Source organism: Myotis brandtii, unplaced genomic scaffold, assembly GCF_000412655.1.
Source record: "Myotis brandtii unplaced genomic scaffold, ASM41265v1 scaffold226, whole genome shotgun sequence".
NCBI classification, from domain to species: Eukaryota; Metazoa; Chordata; class Mammalia; order Chiroptera; family Vespertilionidae; genus Myotis; species Myotis brandtii.
Window position 1 is genome coordinate 205,537 of NW_005358478.1, and position 13,315 is coordinate 218,851.

At 50.2% G+C, this 13,315-nt stretch overlaps 1 protein-coding gene across 3 annotated transcripts in view; it reads right to left on the reverse strand.

Annotated features, from left to right (window-relative positions):
- Positions 1–13,315, reverse strand: part of MYO5B (myosin VB) — a 186,557-nt gene that overhangs the window by 131,133 nt on the left and 42,109 nt on the right. The window contains exon 1 of one of the 3 annotated variants that reach the window (XM_005866246.2): positions 11,183–11,238. The exons of the other annotated variants lie outside the window; for them this stretch is intronic. Within the exon in view, the coding sequence (XP_005866308.1) occupies positions 11,183–11,203 (21 nt within the window). The 5' untranslated portion in view covers positions 11,204–11,238. Of the gene's footprint in view, positions 1–11,182; positions 11,239–13,315 lie in introns of those variants that run through there. 3 annotated transcript variants of the gene reach the window in all.

The following is a 13,315-nucleotide window of genomic DNA, read 5'->3' on the forward strand; positions in this document are numbered from 1 at the left end:
TCCAATGTCCTGAGGTGTCCCTGCGGCAGGGAGGAGAGTGTCTGAGGAACCTTGGGTCACCTGAGTCACTAGCCTGCCCATCCCACTCTGTCCAAGGAAAGAGCATTTCAAAGTGGGTGTTTCTTTAAAACCCTGAATTTGATCATGAACCCTAAAAATGACCAGGAAGTGGGAGCTAAGAAAAATATTTTCATGCGTCTGGTAGCAGCTAGACCTGGGGGAAAGTTATGAGTCACCTGAGACTCGAACATGCCTTCCAAGAAAGCATCTGCTCCGTGTTCTCCAGGCTCGGCCAGCAGGCCCTCCCTCCTGCTCCACCCTCCACGGGACCACAAAGCCTGCATTCAGGTCAGCCTCCGCAGCGTCGCCCTCCAGGGGCCAGCAGCCCTCCGGATGAATCATCCTAACTCACCAGGGATTGGCAGGCGGGCGGCTCTTCCCAGAGCCTCAGGGACGGCCCCTGCCCCCGCCCATCCTCCCAAATGGGATGATCCTCAACTCGTAGGAAAACCAACACCTGCTACTTTTAAATAACTTGCTAACAGCCAACAAAAGCTAACCAGTGGCTCAGGACGCTGCCAGCTGATTCACATCCGCCACACACAGGTGACTGGTCCCCCAGCTCCTGCAGAGGGGGCGGAGGAGAGACATCCTCCTGGGAAAGGTGTAAACACGCTCTCCGGGCTGGCTCAGGAGCTTTGTTTGTCAGCCTACAAATCAGGTGTTGGGCGTAATGACTCACATGAAAAAAAGTTGTATTTCTGGGCGAATTTTTCAGTGCAAGTAACACTGAGTATTCTGATGCAAACATGCAGCCTTCTTCCCCTCCCCTCTGGTGCGTAAGCTTTGTTAGGAAATAAAACTGAAACCTGGAAAGTCACAACTTCCCACACAGAAGCACACAGAAGGGAAGCGAGAGGGTTTGAAGCCGGTCGAGGGACCCTTTGTGCCCCATTAACTCTTATGTCACATTTCCCAAATTCTTGGTTAAGACAGCTTGAAATTTTACCAAAAGGTGATTCGTTTGGTTTAACAATATTCTTTTCTAAAAAATGCAAACATACCTCTAATAGAAACATGGCATATTGGTGATTCACACCCCCTTCTAACAAATCAGTTCAGTGCCATTTGGAGAAAAAAGAGTTGAGAGCAGCTGGGAGGGAGGGAGGTACCCCCCCCCAGTGGTACCACCCTGATCCCCAAGACCATAAGGGGTCTCTGACTCGCTCATCCTCAGGCATATCACCCCAGTCCACTCTGAGGGAGACTTACAAATAAAAGTCAGTTACAAAATAGGACTCTGTCATTTCCCTGAACAACTTCCATGGAGGTGTCACGTCAAACAGACCCGGAGCCAGGCTGCCTGCCACTGAGGAGCTGTGTGACTGGGCCAGCTACTAACCTCCCTGGCCCCAGCTTATCATCCGATCCCCCGGAGGGCAGGCGGGGGATTCCAGGACAGAAGATGCGGAGTTTTTAGAACAGCACCCGGCACCTGTTAGCTGGCACTTAGCAACGCAGGTCACCCACTTGAGCTCAATTTTCTCACCTGTAAACAGGGGACAGAAACCAGAAGACATGTGCTCCTTTAGCCCTTAATCCAGGAGGAATCAGGTGTCGATTCCAACACAGTGGGGTTTATCCTCTCTTAGCTTTCTCTTTCCAGGTTGTATTCTTTTTTCTTTCTTGCTTGTTGTGTGTGTGTGTGTTTTGCCAGATGGTAGAATTTTATGGTTTTATTAACACAAATGCAATGTGCACATAAGCTGTCTCTTCATTTTCTTTGCCGCACAGCCTGGCATTGGGACTGGTGACTCGGGGCAGCTGGGCTGCCCTCTCCGCAGTGTGTGGTTCCGGGAGACACTGTGGGCAACCTCGGCACGTCAGCAGCACTTCAGGCTCCGGGACCTTCCGAACGCCACTGGGCAGCGTGTGCTTTGTTTTCCTGTTGCTCCATAACCCGTGTTGGCCATCAAGATCGGCCTGGAATCCTGCTGGCCTTATCCCGGAGGAATCCGGTGTGGAATCCGACAGAGTGGGGGTTTGTCTGCTCTTAGCTTTCTCCTTCTGGGTTATAGTCATTTTCTTAAAACTCTGCTTCAACCCCTTTTAGTTGTTCTACCCCTCACTGTGGATTGGAAGATAGAACAGCACGTTCACAGGGAACGTAAGCTCCATCATCTGAGGGTGCAGCGGACCCAGGAAAGGAACCTGCCACTCAATGTTCAATCCCTTCTCCCGGCACTTCGGCAGAAAGATGGTTTGGGCTTAAATACCCTCAGAGCTGGGGAACTCCTCAGTCCCACAGCAGCTCTGCGAACACTGGAGACTCCCCGGTCCGTATGCTCCTACCCTCTGCGAACATGTGGCCACATCTGTGCTGCCCCAGATGCCTGATGCTTGTCGCCATGGTAATGGTCGCAGGCGGGTTACAGTTTGGAGGACTTTAAAACGTTATCGAGTTTGAACCTCACACTTCTCTGAGATGTAAGTAGGGCAGGTATTATTCCATCTCTAGCAAAATAACAGGGTGTGGGGAGGGCTCGGCAAGTTCAGGTGACGCTGCCCACTTTTCCTATGAAACTGCAGAGTCCGGACCCATGTCTTCTAACGCCAGGTTGGGGCTGTCAGTCCTTTTCTGCCTGCCTGGCAGCGCAGAGCCATGAGGTGCCCACGTTACCCCTGCCCGTAAAGAACAGCACCAGCAGCTCTCCCGGCCCCTCCTGCTGTTCCGTCTCCATGAGTCATCATGCGAGGTCAGCGGGAGTTTTGCCAACGTACGAACAGCTTAGTATATTACTTTAATTAGGAAACCAAAGGCATAACAGGAAAGGTATTCAGACAGCATGTTTCCTAGAACTTCACAAAGTCCAACCTACAGCAATAATTAGCTGGTGACCAGCTCCGCCTCCACGCCCAGGCTAAACAGAATATTTTAGCCAGTTACGTTCCCAGATGCCAGCAGCCACTCACCTCTCACCACCTCTGGAAATTACACGTAACATAGAATTGAGATAACTCCACCGGTGAGAGCTCTGCATTATATGGTGATATAATCAGCCACAGAAGCACAAAGATCATCCAACACGTGCAGGGCATTTATGGCAGAGCTGTTATCGCCCAGAGAAGGGCAATCCTTCACAATAGAGTATAATTTGCCTTGTTTTGCATTTCTGAGCGGCTGTATTTCCTACGTCAGCGTTGACCACAGCAGACACTCGAGGGGTTAGAGAGAGGACACAGTTATCTTATCAGCCCGTCCCCATACACTGCAATGTCCCAGGAAGGCTTTCGCTGCCTTGCTGTGGGGATGTGGTCCTTTTTAGTGCCAGAGACTGGGATGCTGCAGGCTGAGCTGACAGGAAGTGCTCCACATCCCAGCGGAGTGGGGAGGAGGAGGGGAGCGCGTGGCCGAGTCCGGCTGTCTCATGGTGCAAGCAAAGGGCCGTGGCCACCTGCACTGGGGAAGCTGAGGAAGGCAGCCAGGCAGTGACTGCAAGCCCCCAGTCTCAGCTCAGAACTCAGGGTCTCCTACCACGGAGCTTCCACAGCTGCTCCCAGGAAAGCCTGCCCGGCGGGGCTCCTTTCCAGGATCTTTGTCAGTGTTTCCAACACCTAATAGATCACCTTTGACTCTCGGTACACAGGCAGGAGGTGTCCTCTGTCTTCACTAACAACGCCACATTAATAAAACATACTTGGATCCATTCATTCAAATAAATATTGAAGCGCCCACGTGGCAGGTGCCAGGACAGATGCATGAACGACTCAGGTGCAGTTCCTAGTCTCAGAGGCACCTCTGAGTTTGCACCCCAGTGCGTGGCCACCTCTCCTCAGCCCTCTGGGGTCACACCTGACGTGTCGTTGTGGGCATCAAACGACCGTGTGAGGCCCTCTGGGATGACAGGGGTGCCCACAGAGATTCTCCTTAAAGAGATGCCGGACACTGGCATAGCGAGTGGGCCTGAATACTCTCCGGCTGTCCTGTCCCCGGGAGACAGCTTCACACCCACGTGCAACAGGCAGTGAGTGTCATGGTGGCTGGGAAGTACGCTGATTTATAAAATGTCCTAGGTCTGAGTGTGATCGGATGCCATGAGGGTGTGGAAAGGTGGGTGGGGCAGAAGCCATGGCCTCGGGGTTCATCTGACACAGGACTGTGACCTCGTCCAGTCCCTACTTCACTTCTCGCTGAGGCTCACTAAACATACTTTTGCTGATCTATGACATATCACTGTCTTTTCTTTTTTTAAAAAATTATAAAATATTGCAGACTATTTTTTAAGTACAGAGGCATTAGAGCAGACATCCACATCCCCAACGCACATTTTTACATATTTTACAGCCTCCTCCTAGTTGCTTTATACATCTTTTAAACAAATTTATAGTTACTGTTGAGGGTTCCTTCCCCATTCCCTCTGCCTCGAAAGATAACCATTATCTTGACAATGGAAGGATTCCCTCACACCATGTGTGTGAGCCATGACCAAATATACATATATATCCCTCAATACACAATATTGTTTGACTGTCCACCTTAGATAAATGTAGCATGTCCCACATAGGCCATACTTCTGTTGTTTCCCACTCGCCACTGATATTCATCCTTGTTGATACATGTAGATCTGGTTCACTCATTTCAGTATTTCACTGCGTGTGTGAATGTGAGTGTGTGTGTGTGCGTGTGTGTGTGCATGTGTGTGTGTGCATACACGCGCTTGTACATTGTTTATCCACTCTCCCATCAACGGGCCTCGACAAGTGTTCACTAACTTACTAATTCATCAAACATTACTCAGACTCAACTGCGTGTGCCATACACTATGCGGGCACCAAAGACCTACAAAGAAACTATAAAATTCTTGCACTCAGGCCAAAGATAAAAAGCTCCCTTGTGGCCATGCCACGGGTAGGGGGGGCCCGCGGACTGTGCCAGCGGTCAGCTGGGTGTTTCTGTCTAGAGCCCAAGAAGGGAGGGAAGGCTTAGCCATGAGCTTAGAGGTCTCGTGCTTCCAGGGGCAGGGGGAGGCCGCGAGAGCCTGCTGAGGGGAACTGACCAGCCCACCCACTGCAACATGCATAATAAAAACAGACTGTTGTTTTTATGCCACTACATGTTGGGGTGTTCGCTCGCAGCGACAGATAACCAAAACAGGAGGTCATTCCACCAAATCCCCAAATCAGACTGACCACGAGGGTAGCCCACCCCAGCAGTCCCGTAGGCGGCCTACCGTGATGGTGTGTCTGGCCCTGCTGGCGTGTCTGACGGCTGCACAGCCTAACAGGCACGCTGACAGCTCCCATCAACATTTTGACACATCCTCTCACACAACCCACCCATTGTCTGGCCTTCAAGGACCAGCTCAAATCTATATTTTAGACATTACCAGGTTTTTCTAATTGTCTGGATGATGTATTTGAGAATATTGCCATTTAAAATGTAATCATTCATGTATGTATAATTTATATCCCTTGTCTTCAAATAAAAATAAAAAATAAATACATCCCCCATCTTCCAAAATAGATTGGTAGCAAAGCCATTCATTTTATACTGTCTTTCTCAGTCATCGTTTTGCATCTCTATCTTAGCTCCCCATCTGCAGGATAAAATCCCTTGGAAGAAGGTTGTATATTATACATCTTTGGTTCTTCCAATATCTTCAGTGCAGGAGAAGCCTCACGCCAGTGCCTGACAGAGGCTTGTTGGTTGAGCTCTATCGCTCCCAGCCTTGGTAACATCCTTTGGGGGGAAATGTCTCTTTAAAATGTGCGTAATTCCTGGCCAGTCACCGGCAAAGGTATCCTTCCAGAAGGCAAGCCAGTTTCCTTTTTAAGTATCATTTTTTAAAGTTCATCTAAAGCTCAAGTGATGGGAACCCTTCCTGCAAGAATTGGAACTGTGCAAAGTAAGCAAAGCATCCCCGGGAGGAACTAACAAAGGCGTCCATGGGAGACAGACTCCAGGTCTGCAGTGAGAACGAAACCATGGCCGGCTGACAGGGTGCTGTGGACTGATTGCTGTGTCCCCCCCCAAAAAAACACAGATGTTGAAACCGGACCCCCAGTGAGATGGTGTTTGGAGCTGAGGCCTTTGGGTCTGATTTGGTCACGAGGGTGGAACCCTGCTGAATAGGGTGAGTGCCCTAAGGGCTGCAGAGAGCAGAGCTCCCTGCTTCCCCCAACGAGGACACGGTGAGAAGACAGCTGCTATGACCCAGGTAGCAGGCCTCCCCGAGGCTGAACCTGCCACAGCCCTGGACATCCCAGCTCCACAGCCGCGACAAGTCAATGGCTGAGTTTATAAGCCACTCGGTCGATGGTAGTCGGTGGTAGCAGCGCACACGGACTAAGACAGGACTCCAGGAAATGACAGCTACAGGTTGTTAATGACTATCCCTCACTGGGTTCATCACCACATCCCGCTGGAATTCAACAACCAACACTTATATGCTCTACAGTCAGCATTTATTCTAAACTGGGAAATCACCCCATCCCACCACAGGTGGGTTTTCTGCTGCTGTTCCTGCTAATGCTATTGTACGCTCCCTTTTTTTTTTTTTTTCAAATCCTTGGTTTAAAAAAAATCACACTCAGTGATTGAAAGTCGACCTGTGAACCAGGAGGTCACGGTTGGATTTCCAGTCAGGGCACATGCTCGGGTTGCAGGCTAAATCCCCAGTGTGGGGCCTGCAGGAGGCAGCTGATCGATGTTTCTCTCTCATCATTGATGTTTACATCTCTCTCTCCCTCCCTCTTCCTCTCTGAAATCAATAAAATATACATTTTTTTAATCACCAAGAAAATTTCAAAATATAATTTTAAAAATCAAGGCAGAGTAGCTCCCTAGCGTCTTAGGTCCCAGAGTCTTCCTACAACTGACCTGGCGCGCATTACAGTGCGACACAGGGGAGCGACTACCTCGCGGATCCATTGGGAAAGAGCCGCAGGGTCCCACCGCGTCCCTACAGCGTGGCCCCGCGTCCCGCTGCAGCACTGGGCGAGGGCTTCCTTATCCACGTGCAAGCAAGCTGTGTTCTGAGTTCTGAGTCTGGAACTCAGAATTCACTTTTTCCATAGGAACAGCCCTGCACATGATAGGCTCCCAGGACAGCCCACACAGCCCATAGGCCCAAAACAGGGTAAGCCTTTGTCTCTATGAGGAAGCGCGTTTCAGCACGTGTGCGCTGAGCATCCTGTGCCCCCTCCGCTGGGGCGGGGTGGGGGCCCTTGTGCATACAGACCTGATGCTTTGCAGCCACCACCCCCTGGTCCCAGGAAATCGGACAGCATCCTCGACTGTCATTCAGATGCACTGGGGATTTATAAAGGACTTGTTAAAGCTCACAGCAGCCCATCTCACAGCGGTTTTGAGCCATCGATGTGCATTTAGGGTTATAAATGCTGCACACTCCCCTCCTGTACCAGGTTAGTAAAAGTTCTCTCCTCTCGCGTTCTCTAGCGCTCTACCTGAAAAGTCTCCCAGGGGACTTACCCATTTTACTCACATTCCACTTATTTGCATCCCTGTCCTTGCATTCTTAGAAATTCAGTCACCACCACTGCGCATACGAAAGCTATCATTACCATTTGGGGATGGCGCCTCATATTCTTAACAAACACGACTCTCACCCCTCCACCCTCACAGCCCTCCCCTGAAGCAGGTGCACTCAGCCAAGTGGAGGGATGTACCCCAAACAACTGGTAGCCCCCAAACATCAACCCAAATCTGGCTACTCTCCGGCCTTCTTTCCCTGGCTCCAGGCTGCTTCTCCCCCCAGGCAGCAGGCTCTCGGGGACACGGGAAGCCATTTGTTTATCAAATGAGCCGCGTGCCCCACCTGACTTATTGCCACACCCTGTTTCACGCAGCTCAGTACCCGACTTCTGTGTGGTGTCTGCTTGCTGCTTCCGCAGATTTAAACTGCCATTTACATACAGGTTTGTCCTGAAAATGTCCTAAATGTCCTAACCCTTTTTTAAAATATGTTTTCATTGATTTTTAGAGAGAGAGGAAGTGGGAGAGAGAGAGAGAGAGAGAGAGAGAGAGAGAGCGACATCTATGTGGGGGAGAAACTATTTGGAGGTGAGACCAAATCTGAAACCTGGGCATGTACCCTGACCAGGAATCAAACCTGCGACCTTTTGGTGCATGGATGACGCTCGACCAACTGAGCCACCCCGGCCAGGGCTGTCCTAAAGCTTTTAATACTAACACGTTAAAAGGAAAATCGGGTAAATGGGACTAGAAGGGCAAAGGTCTGGCCAAGGGATGATGATGCACTGAGGCCGCCCTTAAAAGTATGAGAAATCGGGGACCAATATGACTGCCTAGTCAGGGCAGCCCGGTCACGCGCTGTCACAGGGATTACAGCCCAATGGTCTGGGCTATTTCAGGCTGCCTCTTCGCCAGCGTCCAGCATCTGTTACGCCTCTAGGCTTCTAATTTCAGCGGCAGAGACAGAGTCCAGGAAACGAGGCAGACACATCTAAGGGCCTGAGAAACAGAGCGAAGGTCCAAATAAATCACTGCCTGCCTCGAAGGGATTTCAAATGAGTCTCCAATGATGGGAAGACAAGATGAGAAGAGGAAAATGACAGGCAAGAAAAGCATCGCAGCAGAGACAGCCCTAAGCCGAAATTCAGAAGAATCGTGCAACAAGACACAGCGATGGCAGCGGCACTCAAAGGGCGGACCGGCTCTTGCACTAAATTAGTGTTTTTCAACCTTCCTAATGCCACGACCCTTTAATACAGTTCCTCATGTTGTGGTGACCCCCAACCATAAAGTTATTTTCGTGGCTACTTCATAACTGTAATTTTGCTACTGTTATGAATCGTCATGTAAATATCTGATATGCAGGATGTATTTTCATTGTTCACGACCCACAGGTTGAGAACCGCTGAGAGGAGCCGAGAGAGGTTAAGCGACGAGCCCACGGCCACACGGCGTCACGGGGAAGGGAGGTGGCGGGCAGAGCTCCCGCTCGCGGGCACTGTCCTAACACAGCTCCGTGCAGCAGGGTGTGCTGGGAGCCCGTGACTTTGGCTAAGCGTCAGTTTTTAATGAAAAAGCGCCCAGTCTACGACGGAGCTATAACAGGGTCATGAAGGTGCCACGGTAACCAGGAGGTTCCTGGAAGAGGCCGGTCAGATGCTGAGCTCAACCATAACTTGCAGGCTTTCTGACGGGATGATATTGGATTTCCTAGAGCCACCGTCCTGAACGACTGCCAGCCACATACTGGAGCTGAGAATGGAATTAAAGGGGCGAGGAAGTGATACTGTAATAAGGAGAAACAGAACACATTAAGTAGATAGGCCAATATTCGTTAACTTACGGAGTCACCGAATAAATGCCAAGACTGTTGGGCTCCAAAAATAATTTCAAGAATTGAAAGCCTGCGCTTGACATAAAATTCAGAATCCATAAAAAAGCAACGGACAGGTTTGACAGCACTCGTTTTTTAAAAGGCTCTCCGTAAACAAATTTATAAATGAATGACAGAAGATGGGAAGAAACACTCGCAAATGTACAGAGAAAGGTTTAATATCTTTTATTCCCGAAGCGCCTATACATCAGGAACAAGACACGAACGACCCGTCAACAGGCAATTCATCCCAGAGATACCCAGAGCCAACCAACAGAGAGAAAGATGCGCGGCCTCACTCAGGATTCAGGAAATGACCCATAAGCAAAGAGACACCATGTGTGAACCTACACGTTTTGCAAAATATCAAAAGACTGGTGGTACCAAGAGATGAGGACAGAAAGGCCAACTAGATGAAACCTGGGAGGGCGGCTTGACCTAGTGAAGCTGAGTCTAGGAATCTCCTCCCAAAGCAGCGGGCCTGATGAAGACGTAAACACATGGAGACATGAGACCTGGCCTAAATTTCCACCAGCACGGGGCGGGGTGGGGGGTAGTATGTTGTTAGTGGTCGCTAATGTGCAGTAGTAGACTAATATGGGTGATTTGGAAAGATAAACAAGAAGTGTTATATGCAAAACGTAAGTTACAAAACATTTTTAAATAGTATGATACTTGTGTGTTTTGTTTGTTTGTTTGTTTAAAGTGGACCTATGATGACAAAGGGCTAGTCTGGGAAGTTTACACCAAAACCTAACAGTTTATCTCAGAGCAAAGCAGGCGGAATGAGAAGGAAGGAGGAGATGTGTTACGTGAAAACCGGTGAGATTATGGATGATACTTTATTGTTTTCTGTGTCTTCTCGGTTTTCTAAAATACTCACGAGCTCTTTTGTAGACAGGAAAAAACTCAGTAAAGATACTAAAGATCTCATCATGAAATATGTAGAAAACGGCAGTTCGTTCTGTCCAGGGGAAACGCAGAGACAACCCTCACTCCACACTATTCCCCCATGAGGACGTTCACCGAACGAAGAAATGAGTGTATGCAGACCAGAGCCGACTTTATCGGAGACGTAACACAGCCTGTGTCCTCTGGGGTTCCTAGAAGTCTCCGCCTGCCACCAGATCACGTCACACACGACGCCGCTGGGCATGGCACCGACTCTTTCTGTAACTATTACGCCACTGAAGACTGAGAGACGTAACACAGCCTATGTCCTCTGGGGTTCCTGGAAGTCTCCGCCTGCACGCCTGATCACGTCACACACGACGCCGCTGGGCGTGGTACCGACTCTTTCTGTAACTATTACGCCACTGAAGACTGAAGCAAGGACCCACTGTCCGAGGCCCTGTCCCATGATAGAAACCTTCACGGCTTACACATCCCACACCGGGGGCTCTTGAATGCATACTTCACAACAGAGTATCTCCCGCTGAACTGTCCCCATGTCATGGTCTGCCTGACAAAGCCATTCATCCTTTGGGGACTGACGCCTTGGCAGGGCCTGAAATTCTACCCATGAAACAGAAGCAGGAGCAATTCCCTGCACTTCCCTCTCCAGCACACCAAGGCCTATAGGTCGCCCATGGAATCAAGGAACTGGAGGAAGATCTTAGGAGTAGAAAGATGCAAGCCTGCTTTACCACCGTGTGTTTCTGCTTCTCCACTGGATACATGGAACCTGCTTACATAGCGAAGCCGGCGCGTGCACCGGGCTCCAGGAGTGAGGACAGACACTGTGCCCCAACCAAACCTTTGATTCCCAGACCTACTGCTCCCCGGCCCCTCAGAGGCCCTCAGGACAGACTTACGTCATTGCACTGATGAAACATGTGTGGTCCATGTCTAACGTACAAAATGGCTTGAACGCAACCGTAAGAGAAGTCCTTGAACCACAGCGGTGTGGTCAAAGTAGCCCTATGTGGCTTTGCTCAACAGTAGAACTTATTTAGACATGGACATTCTGGTACGTTTGGGGGAAATCATTCACCACTTCAGAGCAGCAGAATGTAAGGATTATTTTCCAGGTGATAAGCGTGATGGATCTGTAGACACGACAGGCAAAAGGCTTTAGGTTCTGAGCAAGGTGCCACCGAAGGACACAGCCAGTGGTTGGGGAGGGAGAGTAACCCCTGGTGCCAGCCCCGGCCTTGCCAGGTCTAGAGGTGAAGCCCTGGCAGCTCACGAAGCAGCTGCAGGTGCCAAAGGCCCTGATGCCAACAGGGAAACCAGGGCAGCAGATCACAGACACGGGTGAAACCAACATTCGAGCGAAACCAAGATCCAGCGGCGAAACTGGAGACAGCAGTTTGGGGCTGACAAAGAAAAGTCCGCGGCCAGGGAACTGATCCTCGGCCCCAAACAAAGGTGAACTACACCTGTGTTGCCAGAGAGGCTGGTAGTGTGAGCCAGGAAAGGGCAAGACCGACCAGCCTCCCTGAAGTCCGGGCAGAGACCGCCTCTCAGGATGCGCGTAAACAATTCACTGCAGGATAAAACACTGAGTTTCACGGTGCCTCCACGATGCAAAGTGCTGACAGCTAACACTCTCCCTCGTGCAGGCCAATGCCTGTATTTACTCAGTGGTATTCATAGCAGTCAACGCTCCCAGATCCGTGGGGGTGCTACGCTGTCAGTCATTTACCTCGCCCATATATTGCTCAAATTGTTTCAGGGCCAAGGTATCCACCGGCAATTGTTGCCTTGGAGCTAATAGTTGCCATGTTCTCTGGATTCTGATTATAACGTTCATGGACGATGTCCCCAAGATCCCCATCAAAACCAACACTAAAATATCCGTCAACTACACCAAGCTGGTTGCTTCATGAAGAAAAGAGAGAGGAAACACAGCCCTATCTGCACGGAGCTCGTGAGCGACAACTTGCCATGTGTGCTGCCGGAGCGCCCATCGTGAACCACAACCGCTTCCAAAACAGCTGAGGGTCAGGAGAGTGGCACAGACGGCAAGTACAGAAGCGTGGGGGGCTGGGTCAACTGGGAGGGGCTGCCAGAGACGTTAGGATTTGTTTTAGACAGAAGCAAGAGAAAGGCCAAAGGCTGAGGGGCAGGAATAAACTAGTGCAGACAATGGTGATATAAGGTAGACAATGCACACGGTAAGCCCTCCTGTGCAGTCAATGCAGTGACTCGACTACCTGCTCTTGGAGCACAGGTACCTCGGGGAGCAGCAGCGACTGAGAGGTGGCTCGGGGAAGAGTGCTTCGCCTGAGGGAGCAGGTCAGACTGTGGAGCCTCAGATCCGGACGGCCTGCTGCTGTCTCCAGGAAGAAAACCCGAGGATGCCGAGGCCTTGGCCCCCTCTGGTCTCCCCCAGCACCCACCGCCTGCCCCCAGCACACCTTCACACTCCCCCGGACGGAGCTGGAGACCAGACAGCAGTGGCCTCCATGTGAATGATCCAAGCACAACTCTAAGGGCAGAGTGGCCCTCAGCACCTGCTGTGAGACTTCAAGCACAAGGTCCCTATGTAAGGAGTCAGTTATAGCCCTAGCCGGTTTGGCTCAATGGATAGAGCATCAGCCTGAGGGTCCCGGGCTCAATTCCAGTCAAAGGCATGTACCTTGGTTGCAGGCTCCTCCCCGGCTCGGGCCCTAGTCAGGGCTCGTGCAGGAGGCAACCAATCGATGTGTTTCTCTCATATCAATGTTTCTCTCTGTCTTTCCCCATCTCTTCCACTCTCCCTAAAAATCAATGGATAAATATCCTCAGGTGAGGATTACCAAAAATAATTAAAAATAATAAATAAATAGACTAATAGATAAGTAAAATTTTAAAAAGGAGTCAGTTATAACTAAGATCTATAATAGTCATTATAGTGCCTTCCATTGCTGTATGTTTGCAGGATGTTTTACAATTACCACCAGTAGTTATTAAGGTCCTTAAATTCTCTGCAGTTTATGCTGGCAAGTTCTCTCATTAAGGTA